General features: G+C 52.5%; 1 protein-coding gene across 2 annotated transcripts in view; it reads left to right on the top strand.

Moving 5' to 3' along the window:
* Window positions 1-19,342, top strand: part of BLM (BLM RecQ like helicase) — a 50,880-nt gene that overhangs the window by 15,953 nt on the left and 15,585 nt on the right. For both annotated transcript variants that reach the window (XM_037509919.2, XM_037509920.2), the window contains exons 7-15: window positions 46-178; window positions 428-1,125; window positions 2,737-2,928; window positions 5,421-5,539; window positions 6,534-6,647; window positions 8,705-8,803; window positions 9,019-9,167; window positions 17,474-17,580; window positions 18,964-19,124. In XM_037509919.2, the coding sequence (XP_037365816.1) occupies window positions 46-178; window positions 428-1,125; window positions 2,737-2,928; window positions 5,421-5,539; window positions 6,534-6,647; window positions 8,705-8,803; window positions 9,019-9,167; window positions 17,474-17,580; window positions 18,964-19,124 (1,772 nt within the window). The remainder of the gene's footprint in view (window positions 1-45; window positions 179-427; window positions 1,126-2,736; window positions 2,929-5,420; window positions 5,540-6,533; window positions 6,648-8,704; window positions 8,804-9,018; window positions 9,168-17,473; window positions 17,581-18,963; window positions 19,125-19,342) is intronic.

Below are 19,342 nucleotides of genomic sequence, written 5' to 3'. Positions count from 1 at the left end.
CTTTTTGTTTCAAGGAGACACTCTAATGCCACCATGACTTTGCAGCTGGACCGACGCACCTCTGCCCGGAGCTTCTCCTGGTGATGGGCCGCATCTGCGAGCTGGTGGACGCCGTCCCTGCTGACGCGCTGCGGGCCTTGCCACGCGGGCCCCAACTGCTGCAGCAGCGGGATCTCAGGTACCTCCTCACCTCTCCTGGGCCAGGTCTGGTTGTCCCTCTGCCTCTCCTCGCCCGGCAAGGTCGCCAGGCAGCCTGGCCGGGAAACTGCGCGGGCCAGTCTCCGGCCAGATTGGCACTCTGATTCTGAGATTAAGGAAAAGAAACTGTATTTAGCCATGATTTTTGTTTGGGACAATAACTAAAGATCTACCTGGAGCCTCCACTGTCAGCTCTCACAATGAGTGTCGCCCTTTTGTTCCCCTCCAGGAGGAAGCTCCTCGCGGGCGCCAAGTCCAACGTGGGTGATGCTGGCGCCCTCGGCCCAGAGTGGCCATGGCAGCCTGGCTCATGTGGCCACCGAGTGGACAACGTGGCTTCTGTTTCCTTGCCTTACACACTCGCAGAGGGGGATTCCTGTCCCGCTGGGACTTCAGTTCAGGGGCTCGATTTTGCACACCTGCCCTCAACCTCCTTTTCTGCCGGCGAATGTTCAGTGGCCTCGGTCTTGGGGCCAGCGGCCTCAGGCACCACAGGGGGCGCCGCTGAGAGTGCAGCGCTCAGCTCCCGTGCGTGGCAGCCCTGGGCGGGCAGCCCCAAGACTGACACTCCGAGGGTAGACAGACAAACTGAAAACCCTTATTTCCCAGGCAAGGTTCTCACCAGCACGGCTGTAAAACATCCGAACAAACACCAGGCTCCCCTTGCTGACACAGACAGAGGGGGCCGTGGCCCCCATGACATCGATCATTTCCATATAGATGACTTTGACGATGATGACGAGGACTGGGAAGATATAATGTGTAATTTGGCCTCTGGCAAGTCCTCCACAGCTGCCTATCAAGCGGTTAAGGAAGGTCGGCCCGTTAAGTCATTATCAGAAAGACTTTCAGCCAAGACGAACTGTCTGCCGGTGGCATCTACTGCTCAATATCAGAACTCCTCAGCATCGATTCACAATTGCCCCGGTAAGTCCGCAGCCCCGAGTGCGTGTGGGTTACCCAGAAACAAGACTGTCCAGAATGGGCGTTGGATCAGAAAAGCCACAGCAAGTCACCATTCCCAGAAAGCCACTTTGTTTCTATGCAAATTTCTCCTGATAATATGAATTACAAATCACAGTTTCAAAAGTGAGTTGCTCTTTTGTTTCCGTAGCAGCTGTAGTTTTATAAAATGTGTAATTATAACCTATTGTAGTAAAGCTCCAAAGTCATCACAAATGTGCTTTGCCTTTAAATTAGCATTTTTTAGTTTCTAAAACAATAAAGCTCCTGAAGCCCAAGTTTTTACTGATTTTGGGGGGGGTGGGCAAAAAAACAAAGCTGAATTTATGTTAAAAAAGTAATTGTGCATTTTTCAAGCTCTAGATTGCTGAGAACCCGATTTATAGATAGGTTTTGTGTCCGAAAATATTAAAATACGGGACCATCAGAGGGCTGATTTATTTAAGAAATAAATTTCTTAAATCAATTTATTTTTCTTGGCCGGAGTCCGTGAAGCCATCATTTTTATGGCATGTCCACTTGTCTCGTTCTGCATCAGGTTCCAGTAAGATGCAGGCGAATCACGAGGAGCGGCTGCCCCTGGGCACTCACACTTAAGGGAGTTTTTGGAGGAGTGAAATTAGTCATTGTTAAGACCGTGGAGAAAAGCAAAATTAATTTTAAAACCTGACATCAGCACTATAAAGTCCTCAACGTGTTTTTAAGTGAAACAACTTTATATGTGTAAGGGCTTAGCAGCACAGCCCTCCCTGTTTTGCCGTTGGTGACTTAATACCACGGACTGTTCTCGCAGTTGTGCTGTTGACCTTTAAACTCACCGTTAATGGATTTATTTTTGTATCACGTTAGAATGTGTCATGCTTGATGCTCGCAATTATCTTTGAGCCAGTTGAGTGTTGGGGCTCAGGTAGCTGCTGTGCTGGCCCCTCACCCCCTGCAGCAGCGGGGTTGCCACAGTGAAGCCACAGGGATGGGGGACATGAGAGACATTGGAGAAGGAGGATCAGGAACTCTCAGGCCCCATGACTGGGAAGCCGCGACCCCAGTCACACAAGCGGGTCACGGAGGCACAGGCAGGCCTGGAGGAAAGCAGAGGAGGCTGTTTAAGGCTTGGGTTTTATGTGTGGAGGAGTCATCCAGGTACGAGCCTCTTGCCCACCTGGAGGTGCACGCAGCACTGGGGCTGAGGGGGTGCGGTTGTTCCCAAGGACTGGACAGGTCCTGCGCTTGCAGGGGACGCCGGGCACCACAGGACTAGGAAGATGACACAGGCGTGTCTAAAGGTGCTGAGGTTCTAAGGGCAGGTGGGGGTTCCGGAACCAGGAAGGCGGGTTTCAAGGGAGCAGGAAACCCACCTTGAAGGTCAGGGGAGAGGGAGAAGGAGGGAAGACATGGCAGTCGTGGGTGCTGCAGAAGATTCGAGGCAGGACTTGACCAGGAGTCTCAGGGCCTTGAGGGTTAAGGGGGGAGGTGCTGCCATAGGCGCGAGTCTGATGTTGCAGCGCAGGGGTGAGAGCTTGGGCTGGCTCTTTGGGTGGACACACTGATTTTTCTTCACATTGATTATTTTCTCAGACAAGTTGGCACAAAATTTAGCACCCAAAAATCTGAAACACCAGCGTTTCCAGAGTCTTAGTCTTCCTCATACGAAAGAAATGATGAAGATTTTTCATAAAAAATTTGGCCTGCATAACTTCAGAACCAATCAGCTGGAGGCCATCAACGCCGCGCTGCTGGGCGAAGACTGCTTCATCTTGATGCCCACGGGTATGTATTTTTAGGGCGGCGCTGGCAGCAATCCATCGGCAGATGTTACATGCAAGCCTGTGGTGCAGCGCAGGAGACACCCACGTCTCGCTGCTGTTGCTCAGCGACCTTTGACCCTCATGCCACAAGCGCGAGCCTCAGGCCTCTTGGAGTTGTTGACGAGAGCATTTATGGGCCTGTAGGATTTCAGCCCCAAACTCATGGTGCTGATTGATCTGGAATTTTTTCTTTGGGAATTTTCCTCTTTTCTATTCCAAATTAGACTGGAACGCGAACAGGAGGTCCCTGTTGGAGCCCATGGCCGTTTCTGCGGGCTTAGCCCGGCGGTGTGGGCGGTAGCCTGCTGCACCTGGAGCGCGGGCCGCAGCCAGCTCAGCCTCTCCGGGGCTGTGAGCCGAGCAAGGCCGTCCGCTCCCTCGCCAGCGCAGGAGGATGAAAAGCAAGCTGTGCGGCGAGGGCGGTCCAGGGAAGCGCGTGAGTGGTGCTGTCTCACCGGCTTTGGAGCGGCCGGGCCGTGCGCTGCCTGCGGTGGCCCGTGGTCTTGCCGTTGGCATTAGAGAGCAGGTGGGATGGGCAGCTTGGAGGCTTGGGGCCTCAGCTCCTTGCTGTCCCCCTGCTGTGACCTGCGCATTGAGTTGTTGCCCTCACTATTAAGTGTCGTCGAGGGGGCACCTGAGTTTTTTCAAACTGACTTGAAAAGTTTGCCAATCGCCCAGCAGTTTCTGCTCACCCCAGCGTGGTTTTGCAGAGCTGAAGTGGGAAAGGTTCTGGTGGCCGTGTGGCCCATGTTTTCAGGACTTCCCCGGCCCTTGGGGCTTCAGAGAGCCATGCTTGAACACTCCCCCACCCCACCCCCGTTCCAACCTCTTGATTTATAGCTAAAGATTAAAAATAAGGCTTCTTTAAGAACCCCACCCCCCAAAAAACCCAAAAAACTGCTTTTGTATAAACCACTAAAATCCAGCACATCGAGTTGGGGTGAACAGTGCGTGGGAGACTGACTGGTCTGGGGAGGTTCGGTGCCTGTTGAGGGTGGGGCAGACACTGGGACATGGCACCTGCTCTTCCCTGGTTGTTTACAGATAGATCCCAATGAAGCGTGCTCCCCACACGTGCAGAAATGAAGGAATGTGGTGTACAGTTGAAACAAACGTTTTGAAGTCTTAAGAAGTGCCTGGCACAGGCCTCCCCCATGCCCGAACGGTGACGTTGGAATTGTCATTCTAGTTGTCACTGAGTGTTTTGCTGCTTGTTTTGTCATTTTGAACCAAAGAGGTCTTGGCTTTGAGAGATAAATATATGAGGTTTCAACGTCCTCTTCAGCTTCCATTTATAGACACAAATGCAGTTCTACCCTTTTGTTTGGAAGGTGGGTTGGGAATGTTGCCTTACTGATAAGAGAGCTGGGAACGAGGGCTTGGTGACTCGGCAGTAAAGGTTCATACCGGTGGTTTCAAAAGCCTGAGAGTCGAAGGTGCCCTTTGGCATGGTCAAACTCCAGACCATGTTCACTGTGTCCTTTAGTGTATCTTTGTCACATTTAAATCCTTTAAAAATTAAATGTTGGGCCTCCCCTGGTGGCGCAGGCAGTTGAGCACTGCGCTGTGAAGCTGTCCACAGCCTCTGCAGCGCGGGTTCGATCCCGGCCGGCCGGCAAGGGTCCCACATGGCGCAGCAGACCCCTCCTGCCTCGCCCGCTGCTCCCCTCAGAGTCTATTTCGGTCAGGTCTGCCTGTTCTGTTCCCCGCTCTGTCTCTGGTGGATCCTCTCACCCTCCCACACATCTGGCCTGTACCCCAGTTCTTGTATAAATAAATCTTTAAAAAAAAATTTTAAATTAAAAATAAATAAAAATTAAATGTCATACAAAAGAACTGTTTTAATCACGTGCCTTGATGATGAGAGCATCCTGTACCGTGTCTGGATTTCCAAGTGGACGTAGAGAGCGTATCTGTTGCATGTGCGTTTCCTGCCAGAGTTTTCCTTTCGCACTCGTGTGCCTGTTGGTGTCGGGAAGATCATTGTGACACGTTGAAATCGTCTAAATATCTTGGCTTATTTGAAGGTGGTACGGGTTGGCTCCCTGGGGATGTCCCTGGCGTCCTGTTGTTTATTTATTTATTTTTTAAAGATTTGTTTATGTATTTATACAAGCACTGGGTACAGTCAGAAGCGCGGGAGGGTGAGAGAATCCACCAGAGCCAGAGCGGGGAGCAGAGCAGGCAGAAGGACCGAAGCACACTGCTGAGGGGAGCAGCGGGGGCAGGAGAGGTCTGCGCACCATGTGGGACCCTCCTCCGGTGGCCGGGGAGCAGCCGGGGATCGAACCGGCGCTGCAGAGGCCGCGGGCAGCTTCGCAACCCAGCGCTCAACCGCTGCACCACCGGGGAGGCCCCCGTTCTGTTGTTTAATACGTCACCTGTGATTTACCTGCTGACTGTGGCCTCCGTGCACAGACAGGCCTTGCAGATGTTCTGCATCCTCTCTTCCAGGAGGAGGCAAGAGTCTGTGTTACCAGCTGCCCGCCTGTGTGTCTCCCGGGGTCACTGTCGTCATCTCTCCCTTGAGGTCACTGATTGTCGATCAAGTCCAGAAGCTGACTTCCCTGGACGTAAGTAAAGCCGGACCCGAGCAGCGGTAACGAGAGTGCTAATGAAAACAGGACCTACAGTTATGTCTCGTCCTGGATATCCATTTAGATTAAACAGGTCATGAATTCTAAAATGCAAGCATAGACGGTGCATTTGGTTGTGTATGTAAGCACAAGTCTGAAAACCCTGACACATTTAACTTTTGTCTTTCAACTGATTTTACTCTAGTGGAAAATAGTAAGCACTTTTCATGCGTACTATGCTGATGTAAATTTTGGACTCACAAGAGTTTCTTTCCCTTTTTTTTTTTTTTTTTTTAATTTTTTGGTGGGACCCTCGCCGGCGGCCAGGGAACAAACCGGCGCTGCAGAGGCTGCAGGCAGCCTCGCAGCCCAGCGCTCAACCGCTGCACCACCAGGGGAGGCCCAGGTTTCTTTGCTTTTTATTGGTGCTCCCCACTTGACGTCTTAAAATGCGTGAACTTGCCTGTGCACACGTTCTTTCTTCCTGGCTGGGTGAAGGAGGTCGCGTTTGTGTCCTGTTACTCCTGCATGTTGTGGCTGAAGGGGACTGGTTTTCAGCTAGGCGCCCCCACCCCTTAATAAAACCCCTGGTTTGCGTTTCCTCCAAGAACATCTCTGTGCAGCCATGGCGGCCTTTGCTGCGCATGCTTGAGGCACAGCCCCGTGGTCCTGCACGTCCGCCCACTCAGGACGAGCATGGCCCCACGGGCTGGCCTGCCGACTCCACTCACCTTACTGACCGGCAGGAGAGCAGGGAGCACAGGCAGCCAGGAAAGGGGCATGAATAGACACTGGGGAGAGTGCTCTGAGGTAGGCTTGTGTCCTGACCATTTGTTCTTTTATCATATTGAGCAATAGCAATAATAAGTCGTGATTTTCTTTGACAGGTTTGATAAGTGACTTATGTAATATTTATAAAACCTAAGGATAAATATAAGCTTCTGTCAGACTAACATATAAAACTTAACATTGTTGATTACTTTGTGCTTAGATTCCAGCAACATATCTTACTGGTGATAAGACTGACTCGGAAGCTACAAGTATTTATCTCCAATTATCAAAAAAAGACCCAATTATAAAGCTTCTGTATGTTACTCCAGAGAAGGTTTGTATCTATATCATTATCTTAAAATACTAAATATCTTAAAATACTAAAGCCCACAAGAGCACGTACATTTTTATATTTGGACTTCATGTTTTCACTTGATGTCACTTTGTACCATGACACGTTCCGGTGGGCCTCGCCGAGGGCGGGCATGTGGGCACACTCAGCCTCCCACCTAAGCTCTGCTGTGTAGCACAGAGAACTCATGTGTAACTTCCTCCCGGAAGCCAGATGCTGCCAATAAGTCACAGGCATGATGTCCTTTTAATCCTAAAACTTCGCTGTGCATTTCCCCAAAACAAGGTAGACTGTAAAATTTCGGTCCTGTTGTCAGAATCAGAAGGTGCTCGTTGGTGTAGCAGCATCACGTGGCCGGAGGCCTTACTCTGATTTCACTTGTCCTGGGCCTGAGTTGCCTTTCCGGCAGGGCTGCAGCCCCATCATATGTCGCTTTCACAGTTAGGGCAGCTAAACCACCTTTAAACTGTTGCTTTCTCTGTCTTTCATTGGGACGCCTTGCGGACGGAGGCCGCTGTGCTGAGGGCCATCCCCACCTGAGTTCCTCTGATGTCCCCTGATGGCCAGTCAGGGCTCATCTGGGCGGGGCCATCTTGGGGGTCCTGGCCGGGGCTGGGCTGTGCCTCCACCACGAGCTGGTGACGCTACTTGACTTGGGTCACCAGTTGGCGGGGTGTCCACCAGGCTTCTCCCCTGTGAAGAGCTCTATTTTGCCTTTGTCATCGATGGGCATCCTCAGTTGTGGGTGCAGTAAGGCTGAGTGTCCTCCACGCCAGACTTACAGGAGACCAGTCACCCCAAGTCGGCCCCTGGACCGGTCATCACTGCAGAAGGGGCTGTTCTGATGAGGGGGCGCTGCTGTCGGAAGGGCTTCCCCTCTCCCCCGCGAGTTTACTGACGTCAGCATGAAGTGGGTGCCATCATTTATGTATTTTTTTTTTTTTTTTTATAGAGGCATGCTTTATTTATTTGTTTGCTGGTTTCTTTTGTTTGTTTTGTTTATACATGCACTGGGTACAGTCAGAAGCACGGGAGGGTGAGAGAATTCACCAGAGCCAGAGCGGGGAGCAGAGCAGGCAGAAGGACCGAAGTACACTGCTGAGGGGAGCAGCGGGCGGCAGGAGAGGTCTGCGCGCCATGTGGGACCCTCCTCCGGTGGCCGGGGAGCAGCCGGGGATCGAACCGGCGCCGCAGAGGCCGCGCGCAGCTTCGCAACCCAGCGCTCAACCGCTGCGCCACCGGGGAGGCCCCATTTATGTATTTTTGATGTTCTGATATCCTCCCTGATGGGGGAGCTCTGTGACGCTGGCTTCTGTGTCCTTTTGACATGTTCTTGTTGGGACAGAGGTGTCAGGTGTGGTCATTGCTCCTGGGGCTTCACTGCTGTGGTCCTGTCAGGGCCAGAGCTGTAAGATTTAAGCACGTGTGTGTGTCTGTGTGCTTCCCCCAAGCCACTTGCACGTACATGACACACACCCGGAACCCTCTTCCAGATGTAAACATGGGTGGCTTTCAGATAAATTGAGGAAGAAAAAGCCCTAGACTCCCTCCCGACTGTGGGTGAGCCTGCTAGGACGTCTGAGTTCCCTCTTCTTTACTTTTGCTGACTCTCTTCTTAGACTGAAATGAGAACCAATTTTACGTGGCGCTTTTAATGCAGTTTAAGTTGTCATAGAATTTAAAGAGAGCAGAGTCCTTAAGGTGAGGTGGTTCGTGTTTTGTTTTTTTTTTGTTTTTTTTTAAGATTTATTTATTTATACAAGCACTGGGTACAGTCAGAAGTGCGGGAGGGTGAGAGAATTCACCAGAGCCAGAGCGGGGAGTAGAGCAGGCAGAAGGACGGAAGGACACTGCTGAGGAGAGCAGTGGGCGGCAGGAGAGGTCTGCGCGCCGTGTGGGACCCTCCTCCGGTGGCCGGGGATTGAACCAGCACTGCAGAGGCTGCGGGCAGCTTCGCAACCCAGAGCTCAACCGCTGCGCCACCAGGGGAGGCCCGGTGTCTTGTGTTTAACGTCTGGTCACAAACATTCCTGCTCCAGGTCTGTGCGAGTAACAGGCTGGTGTCCACTCTGGAGAACCTGTATGGGAGGAGGCTGCTTGCCCGCTTTGTCATCGATGAGGCACACTGTGTCAGCCAGGTAAGGCCAGCTCTCCCGCCAGCCGAGCCCCATGTGTGCGTGCATGTGCGTGCGTGTGCGTGCGCGTGCATGTGCATCTGCACCACCATAGAAAAGCTCAGTGAACTGTTTTGCTATTTCACTAAAGAATAAGGTGCTTCTAAATACATTGAGTGGCGTTTGCTTTTTCTGTAAGGAAGGCCAGGTAGTGAAAAGTGCTTTGTCTTTCCAACCAGTGGGGGCACGATTTCCGCCAGGACTACAAAAGGATGAGCTTGCTGCGCCAGCGGTTCCCCTCCGTCCCGGTGATGGCGCTCACGGCCACAGCCAACCCCCGGGTGCAGAAGGACATCCTCACGCAGCTCAAGATCCTCTCGCCTCAGGTGTAAGTTGTTCTAGTTTCAGAGCCCAGGACAGCAGCTCTCCCGGGCCCGCATGTTACAATCTTACAGAGCTTCAAAGTCCCGGTGCATTGCTTGCGCCCATGCTGCTTCGGTCCAGATTTGGGGCAGCTGGGAGCCAGTGGGTTTCAGGGAACCCCAGGTGTTCTGACATGCGACACAGTGTGGGGTCCAGGGCCTCAGGGCCTTTCTTCACGTACCGAAATTAAAACTCTGTCCCAGCATTGCCATGGGGTACATGTCCTGCAGAGCCTGCAGGCCTGTGTCATCCTGATTGTTAGGGAACTTGGGCTGACCACATGCGGACCCACGTGTCCTGGCGTCCCCTTCAGGAGTGAGCAGCCGGCCCCGCTCTGTTCTTCCCCCTGAAGCCCCGGTTACATCCACCATGGTACAGACAGTCCAGAAACCGTGTCGGGGCTCTACCTGTGCTTGATCTCCACAACGAAGTGCATCTCAGCAGCCCTGGCCATGCATACTCAGCAGTGAGCAGAGTGGCTTGGGGCAGCTTGGCGTGTGGGAGGCAGCATGCAGTGGCCCTGGTGTTGGTTTGCTCACGGCTCTGGCCTTGCATGTCTCATGCCACTGAGCCGCTGCGCTGTTGTCCTGGGTGACCACGTGCACCCCGCCTGGGGCGAGGCGGGCTCTGGTGCATCTGCTGAGCCCTGGTTTAGCCCTGGTGTGCGTGCCTTCTGGGTTATGGGTGGGCAGCCTGGGAGATGGTGTCTAGAGGAGCAAAGACTAGCAGTCTAGGTGAAACCTTGACACTTGCCTTTTGCTCATCGGGAAACAAGGACAAGCTGGCATAAGTGCCGGCATGGGAACAGCCGCGGCGTCTCCCTGCAGGTCTGAGGGAAACTGGGGTCGTGAGATGAAGCCACTGTTCTGAGCACAGACCTTCTGAGTTCTCAGCATCGGACGCCACGGCTGTTCCCGTGCCGGCACTTATGCCGGCTTGTCCTTGTTTCCTGATGAGCAAAATTTAGAAGGAATATTTCAATTTAAACTCACAGAAGGTGTTTGGGCAAGACTTGGGGGGGAACGGGAAGATGATTTACTTTAGCAATTTGGTCTACACTGCGTTACGTTGGAGGCACCATGTTCTCTCCATTCCAGTGACTACCCATGGGCTGGAAGTTTGCTTGTACAAGCACCGCACTGATCCATGAAAGTCTACTTTTTTTTTTTTTTTAAGATTTATTTATTTGTTTATTTATTTGTTTATTTATATGCAAGCACTGGGTACAGTCAGAAGCGCGGGAGGGTGAGAGAATTCACCAGAGCCAGAGCGGGGAGCAGAGCAGGCAGAAGGACCGAAGGACACTGCCGAGGGGAGCAGCGGGCGGCAGGAGAGGTCTGCGCGCCGTGCGGGACCCTCCTCCGGTGGCCGGGGAGCAGCCGGGGATCGAACCGGCGCCGCAGAGGCCGCGGGCAGCTTCGCAACCCAGCGCTCAACCGCTGCGCCACCGGGGAGGCCCGAAAGTCTACTTTTTAAATAGAGTGTGTTTCTAGCTTTATTCCCCGTTGATTTACACCCGATGCAATCTGCTGTCCTTTTAGAACAGTAATGTAACTGCCAGATGCCCCTTGGTAAAAGAAGTAGTGTAAATTCAGTTCATTTCTTTTTTTTTTTTTTTTTTTTTTTTATAGAGGCATGTTTTATTTATTTATTTGTTTGTTTGTTTGTTTTGTTTATACATGCACTGGGTACAGTCAGAAGCGCGGGAGGGTGAGAGAATTCACCAGAGCCAGAGCGGGGAGCAGAGCAGGCAGAAGGACCGAAGGACACTGCTGAGGGGAGCAGCGGGCGGCAGGAGAGGTCTGCGCGCCATGTGGGACCCTCCTCTGGTGGCCGGGGAGCAGCCGGGGATCGAACCGGCGCTGCAGAGGCTGCGGGCAGCTTCGCAACCCAGCGCTCAACCGCTGCGTCACCGGGGAGGCCCTCAGTTCATTTCTTGAGTAACTTGGCAAGTATAGGTGTGCAGTGTGATCTGGACACACATGGCTAGAGGCGGGCCCCTTCCCAGCCTGGGTTGCGAGGGGATCTGCCTGCACTCAGCTTGCACACGGCGAACGAATAAACGTGGCATGTGCAGGCTTTTGATGACTGTGGGTGAAATGCGGACAGCCGGGCGAGCTGTGGTGCTCCTTCTCAGGGTACAGACACTCGGTGGAAGTGTTTTCAGGGACACCCTCTGGCATGTTGTTTCCTAGTCTTTCCTGCCAGTAGGTCCCTAGTGGGATAAACCGGGCCGAAGCCCTGGGGATGGCAGGCCCTTTGGGTGGAGCCCCGGCTCCTCTCCTGCTGCCCTGTGGCGATGGTATCCTGCCTCTGGGGGAACATGAGAGTGGATAGCGTGATCAACTCTGTTTTTCCCAGGACCTTAGAGAGCTGAGAGACGAGGCGGCCGTGCAGACAGTTAACTGGAGCGCCCCGGCAGTGACCGCGTGGCCTGCTGGCCTGTGTGCGGGCACTTAGCCGTGTTAACTCATCCACACCAAGTTTGGTGAAGGCTGCGCTCCTGTTGTCCTCACTTCCTGGATGAGAAAACTGAGGCTCAGGGAAATTAAATTGTGTAGAAAAGTCTAACACATGGCCAGTGCTGCCGTGAGGACTGAGAACCCTGAGAACCTGAACAGGCTTCAGTATCCTTTATTTATTTTTTTTAAAGACTTGTTTATTTATCCTTACATACAGGAACTGGGGTACAGGTCAGATACGCGGGAAGGCGAGAGGATTCACCAGAGCCAGAGTGGGGAACAGAACAGGCAGACTGACGAAATTCACTGCTGAGGGGAGCAGCGGGCGCGGCAGGAGAGGTCTGCGCGCCATGTGGGACCCTCGCTGGCCGGCCGGGATTGAGCCGGCGCTGCAGAGGCTGCGGGCAGCTTCACAGCGCAGCGCTCAACCCCCTCAGAACCCTTTAAACATGACCCCGAGCTGCAGAAGGGAGCCAGCAGAGATGGGGTGTGCATCGGGGCCTCAGGGTGTGGGGGCAGGCGGGGTTCCTGAGGAGGCAGGAATGAGCTCCCCTCAACAGTGAATTTCATCAGTCTGCCTGTTCTGTTCCCCACTCTGGCTCTGGTGAATCCTCTCGCCTTCCCGCGTATCTGACCTGTACCCCAGTTCCTGTATGTAAGGATAAATAAACAAGTCTTTAAAAAAAATAAATAAAGGGTACTGAGGCCTGTTCAGGTTCTCAGGGTTCTCAGTCCTCACGGTAGCACTGGCCTTTTATTTTTTTTAAAGGTAATCCTTTCTTTTTTTTTTTTTTTTAATAGAGGCATGTTTTTATTTATTTGTTTGTTTGTTTGTTTTTGTTTATACATGCACTGGGTACAGTCAGAAGCGCGGGAGGGTGAGAGGATTCACCAGAGCCAGAGCGGGGAGCAGAGCAGGCAGAAGGACTGAAGGACACTGCTGAGGGGAGCAGCGGGCGGCAGGAGAGGTCTGCGCGCCATGTGGGACCCTCCTCCGGTGGCCGGGGAGCAGCCGGGGATCGAACCGGTGCAGCAGAGGCTGCGGGCAGCTTTGCAACCCAGCGCTCAACCGCTGCGCCACCGGGGAGGCCCAGCACTGGCCTTTTAAATAGATGCTTTGAGGTGATAATTTACCATGAAAACTAACCTATTTAAAGTATACAATTCAATGCTTGTTTGTTTCTTTAGTTCATTCTCAGGGTCGTGCAACCCTAGCGTAACCTAATTTTAGGACATTTGTCCCCTTAACATACCCATCACAGCCCCACTGTCTGCCCCCCCAGCCCTTGCTCGCCACCAGTCTGCACTCTGTCTCCATGGACCTGTGCCTGTGGCATATCGCACTGGTCATCATCTAGTAATGTTCATCCATGTTGTCGTTCCTTTTTATTGTCAGATAATATTCCATCATATGCATCATGTACATTTTGTTCATCCTATAATGGCTGTTTGAGTGTTTCCATGTTCTGGGGCTTCACGAGTCATGCGCAGGAAGCATTGTGTGCCAATGGTCACATGCATGTGTTTTCATTTCTCTTGGGCATGTACCTAGGAGAGAGATTGTCAGGTCTTAAGATTATGCCACGCTTAATCTTTTGGAGAATTGTCAGACTGTGTTGCAAAGCAGCTGCACCGTTCTGCGTTCCCCCAGTGCTGTGTGAGGTTGATTTCCCACTCCCACGCCAGCACTTGCTCCCATCTGCCTTCTTGATTGTAGACACGCTGGTGGGGTGCAGGGCCAGGGAGTGGCATTTTTACTAGCAGAGAATGAGGATTTGGGGCTGAAGTTTCTAGCATGAGTTATAGTTAGGCCTGAGGATTGGTGTGTCTCCCATAGGAGAGGTGGGGAGACAGAGGGGTGGCCCCGGGAAGAAGCCTCGAGGCCAGGCTGCGCGGAGCCACCAGTAGCCTGATGAGGTGACCGAGCTTTACTGGGTGGGCATTTTGCCCCGGGAAGTGGCTTAATCTGAAGGGTGTGGAGGGCTGGATAGCCCTTTAGGAGCTCTGTGGCCACCGGTTAGCAGAGCATGTGGTGGCATCACGAGGGGACTGTCGGGGCAGAGCTGAGTCAACAAGACTGGCCTCTGACGGGTGAGGAAGGTGGGCGTAGTGGAAGTTTCTGGCAGAGTGACCAGCAGCACCGTTGACCGTAACTGCAAATGCGGGGGTGGCGTGGGTGGGGATGGCAAATGAATGGGCTTTAGCTCTGTGGTGTTGAGGCTTCCAAGGCGGTGGAGGTGACCGAGGCAGCAGTCCCCACACTTTCTTTGGCCACAGGTGGGAAAACCGTCCTCCTTAGACATTTTTAACTTCACAACCAACGTTTTCCAACATGAGTTTAAATAAATAGCAACTGTGCCTGCTGTCATCCACTTAGAAACACAGAAAAGACAGTTCGTTTTTTTAACCCTTTAGCAGGTATGTTACTCTCCTCTTTTTCTCTTGGGACCCGTAGTTCCCTCTGCTCTCCCCCCTGCTGCGTTGGGCCCTGCAGGCCTCCTGGTGGGGGGGGGGCACCCTGCGGACTGTGTGTGCTCATTTCTCGTGCTAGAGCTCTCTGGGTGGGGTCACAGTCGTCGGTAGCACGTCACTGATCAGAGGAGCTTCAGTATGTTCTGCTCGGGAATGTGTAACTGAGTGGCTCCTGTCTGTGATGAATCAAGTTCATTCCTATTTCTGGCTTTTATGGACATGCATCGGGAAATGCCGCGCACCCGGGCGCGGACACAGGCACGGGCGGCATTTACTGTGGCAGCAACACCCAGTCATTTGGATTCCTGCTGACGTAGGTGCCAGAATTACATAATGATCTGTCATCGAAATTATTTTCAATGATCTGTCGGCTGACAACTCAGTTAGATCCTCCAAATTTTATGAAAAACAAAGAATTGGGCGCCATCTGACTGGTAAAGCAAGTTGGGTCATCTGTTAGTTTACTTTTTCTGGGAAATATGCCCTAAAAAAAGCTTGACCGGGAAAAAAAAAAGCTTGACCGATACTTAATGATGTGAATGTCCTTATTACTCTTTCACCAAAGGAGCCTTCCCGGTATATTTGGGGGAGTTGGGGGATCAAGGCATGGCCCATTTCAGCACACCTGCCTGACGCACATCTGCGCTGTTTTATCGTGTGGGTGCTTTTTAGAAGATTAGTCAAAACTTGTGACTACGGATTAGTTCTTTCAAGTAATGGGAAGCGACCGCCCTCTACCCTAATTGCAAACAGTTTCCATTGCCAACGAGGCTTATTTTCTTATATAAAATAATTCGGACTTCCTTTTTCAATTCACATGAACTGTTGAGTGCACGTCCCCATGACAGCTGACTCCGTCCCGAAACCACGGGAGGGGACATAAATTGCTGCCACTTCCTGACATGTCACTTAAATGACGCGAGCTGGACATGCTGGACCTCACGCCAGTCAGTGCTCCCTCAGGGAGGACACTAAGGAACCTGAAATCTTTGTAAAATGAAATTTTTATTGAGATGTAGGTGACACACCACGACACTCCTCCTCGGGAAGGTGAGAGTTTCATGGGCATTTCGTGTGTTCACGGAGTGTCTGCACTCGTCCCCAAATCTGTGTCTGTGGCATGTTCACGGCCCAGAGAGAAGCCTGGTCACACTGGTGATCATGCCAACCCCCCTCCCATGCCAGACTGTCTCAGGGTGCGCAGGGGCCTTCATCCACCTCTGGCTGGTGGCTGGCCTATGTGTGGGCGTCATGTTTTCGGCCCTCACTTGGTGGGAGCTGTCCCTAACTAGGGTGTTGGTGGTTCCAGACATCCCATCTTCCGCCTAGTGAGATTTGTTACAAGTAACAAGCTCTGGGGACTGTCAGCGGCTTCATCTGCAGCTGCGCAAGCGCTGCTCCTGCGCAGATTTGATTTTTGATTGGATTTTACTCGATAACGCTATGTCCTATCTCACGTCATTTTATGATTTGTTTTTAAAGATTTATTTTTTTATGCATACAAGAGCAGGGGTGCAGGCCAAAGGTGGGGTTGGTGAGAGGATTCACCAGGGACAGAGTGGGGAGCAGAACAGGTGGGTCTACTGAAATCCACTGCTGAGGGGAGCAGCGGGGAGACATATGGGTCGCTCCCTGGCCAGCCAGGGATCGAACTCATGCTACAGAGGCTGCAGATGGCTCCACAGTGCTGTGTTCAACCCCTTATACCACTTATGCCATAGATTTTCCAGGTCTGCAGCTCTCCTCTGCCTAATAGTGATTGTAAATAATCACCTGAGAATGAGCAAACAGCCACATGGACTGGCCTTTTGTCCACCGCCTCTTTTGCCACAACCTGCCACGCCCCTCTGCCAGCTCAAGCCCTCAGAGTGCGGCACCTCCTCCCGTCAAAGGCTGAAGGTTCAGGAGGGAGTGGAGCGTCCCCCTCCGCCTCCCCTCTGCACCCCAGTGACGACCCCTGCAGGGCCCCAGCACCTCCCCAATGTCCCAACCCGCCGCTCTCAGGCACACACGGCACCTGGAGGGTTCTGGTTGACAGGAATCCAAGCCGCCCTGGATGAGGTTTCTTCACAGCCTGGAACAGCACAAGGCAGTAAAATTCAGAAAAGTTGGGGGGCGGGGGCAAGAAATTGAGAGGACAGTTGTATGGTGGGAATGTGGGGAGGAGGCAGTGGCCTGCTGGCCCAGGGGCGTCTTTCTCCTGTCTCCGGATGAGGCACTGGTGCACGGGGAGTCGGGGGAGTCGCCACTTCGCTTGTGCACCCCAAGAAAGTCTTTGGGGGTGAGCAGACCCCACCTACCTGAAAAGCAGTCTGAACTGGGAGCCCTGTGGGACTCATAGGAAGGATATTGGGGTGCTGTTTAAAGCAGTGACAGCAAACCCCCAAAGGAGATAATATAGGAAAGGATGCAGAACTCGGATAAGGGGAGACCCTGTGGATCTGCACACTGAGAGCCAAGGGGCTGCCCGGTGAGGGGCCCCCTAGGTGGGAGGGGCGCCTGCCTGCGCCGGGCTGCCTATAATGCCCTCCCTGCGGAGGTTGGTCGGTGCACGTAGAGCTGGGAGCCCCGCTCAATGCCAGCAAGCCAGTGGCTCGGCCCCCAGCTCCCCTCTGCAGGGCGTGTGGACGCCTCCCCCCCACCCCCAGGGCCGCTCCCGGCACCCAGAGTTGCCTGGGCTGGCGCTCCTGGGCCGGGCGGGGCGGGGCAGGGAGGGCCCTGCGACTGCTCCCGCATTTCTGTGGTCTGAAAGCTTTGAAAAAATGACTCTGCTGGAATGGCGGCGACAACGGCCGGCCGGAATGGAGGCGAGGAGATTGGTGTGAGGGGCGAGGTCACTGAGGGGGGAGAGGGCGGGCGTGGAAGGGGGCCGGGGGCTGCAGTTTTGTCTTCAGACTGATGGGTGGAGCTAGGCCACAGCAGGGGACGGGCGAGCTCCCCGAGGAGGCTGCGCTGAGGAGGTGGGAGGGGCGGCAGGAGGGTCCCCGCCTCGGAGTGGGGCACAGGGGCTTTGGCTCCTACCAACCCACACTCAGCTCTTCGCTGCCGTGGGGCCGCAGGAGGCCGGTGGCCGGGATGTGCTTTTAGATCAGCCTGGTCCCGGGGCCGAGCCCGGACGCATCCCCTTCTCACGCAGCGGGCAGAGGGTGTCCCCCACCCCCAGCCTTCTCTGGCCCACGTCCGACTTCACTGCGTGCTGGTCCGTAAACTGCAGGCCAAGGCTCCCTTGAAGACAGCTCTTAGGCTTGTGTTGCGGAAAGTCCGTACTTAATTTTTGAAGATGACTAAACTGTATTTTCTTAGAATAACGAAATTTTATGTTTGGAATTTCTGTTAGGTTTAGCATGAGCTTTAACAGACATAATCTGAAATACTACGTGTTACCGAAAAAGCCTAAAAAGGTGGCGTTTGATTGCTTGGAGTGGATCCGAAAGCATCACCCACGTGAGTACCGAGGCGGTAGCCTGCCCGGGGCGGACGCGGTGGCGTCTCTGCCTGTAGAAGTGCACGCCGGACCCCTCTCACCATGGCACTGGTGTGCCCGTCAGTAGAGCAGAGCGCTGCCGCTCTCGCTGGAAATTGTAAAATCTCATTGGGTTTGATAACAGTAAACCCTGACAAAACATATTACATGCTCCCTCCTGCAGGCCTCGATTATACGTCAAGGTTTCAGCGTCTTTCCTCTGGCTTCACTCACCCTGGGAATCATACTGTTCTTTGTTTTAGTGCCTGCTCCCAGGGCCGTCCGCCTCGGCTGGGTTGGGTTGGGTTGGGTTGGGTTGGGTTGGGTTGGGTTGGGTTGGGTTAGGTTAGCTAGAATCAGATTCTGAAATTCATGGTGGTTTCCCATGCAGCCCCTTTTCTGCTTTTCTATGGAGAATATTTTGTTAAACATTTTTCATTTTTTAAAAAACTAGTATACATATTTGTTTAAACAAATCAAACAATAGACCAAGGAAAAGTCAGTAATTTTCCTTTCCAGCCTCCGCCCTCCCCCACGCCTCCCACAGCTAATAGAAAGAGCCCAGTGTGTACCTTTCCCTCTGCCAGATAGGTGGTTTCCCTCAAGACCAGGTATTTTCTGATTTTAAAAATACCGTACATACAACAGTAATACTACCTGCTCATTGAAGGAATTCCCTAAGACAGGAGAAGAAAGAGGCAAAAGCCAGACCTTATTCCAGGACAAGTAGCTGGTTTCCTCTTGCTTTATTTCCTTTAGATAAATTGAGTTAATTAGTAACAAATACATGTTGTATTTTCTTTCCACCAGCACGCTGCTTACACAGTGTCTCCACCTCACCTGGTCTGTAGCCTGGGCATTTCCAGTGCTTTTTTAATAACTCAGAAAACACTTGCTTGTTACCGTATGTCATGTTTCATAATTTACTTGCTTAAATTATACCCCTAAAGTGACACTGTTTTTTGTTTTGTTTTGTTTTAATTTTTAAAATGATAAAAAATTTATATATACCCTTATTTACATCCTAGTTTAGCTTCCTAGAAGGGAGCCGAGTTGGAAGAAGCATGTCTGAGGCGGGTGATACAGGTCACCCTGTGCTTTCTACAAAATCATGAAAGGGTGTCTCCCCATTTTATAGTTGGCTTGACATGGAGCCCAGGGTTTGCCTGTGGCCACCCAAGGGTCAGCCGGGACTGTTCAGTCAGATCTCGCCGGCACGGGGCTCCTCGCCTGCTTGGCCTGTGCAGTGCCACGAGGCCCCTGGGCTTCTGCTTATGGCTCCTCTGTTCCTGGGAGCACAATGTAAATTGTGTTGTTTATGTTAAAAGTTCTCGTTTCCCAACACTGTTTTGGTTTCTTGGCAGATGACTCAGGGATAATTTACTGCCTCTCCAGGCGAGAGTGTGACACCATGGCTGACACGTTACAGAGGGACGGGCTCGCCGCTCTGGCTTATCACGCCGGCCTCAGCGATTCTGCCAGAGACGAAGTTCAGCACAAGTGGATTAATCAGGACGGCTGCCAGGTCACAGTTTTAAAAATAAAGGAGACAGCCTCACAGTTTATAAGCAGATGTGCACACGAGGAAGGCAACCTGCTTTGGCCTTAGCGCTAGTGAACGTCAGAATAAGACTGAGATTTAAAAACATCTTTTTTGAAACTTCTGAAGTTCTTTTTCTTTCTTAACTCAGAAACCCTTTTTGTTTAGATATAACTCACATATCTGAGATACACTCTTATGGA

This window comes from Talpa occidentalis, unplaced genomic scaffold, assembly GCF_014898055.3.
Source record: "Talpa occidentalis isolate TD23 unplaced genomic scaffold, MPIMG_talOcc4v2.1 talOcc4.14, whole genome shotgun sequence".
Classification (NCBI taxonomy): domain Eukaryota; kingdom Metazoa; phylum Chordata; class Mammalia; order Eulipotyphla; family Talpidae; genus Talpa; species Talpa occidentalis.
This window is presented reverse-complemented; position numbering and strand designations above follow the sequence as displayed.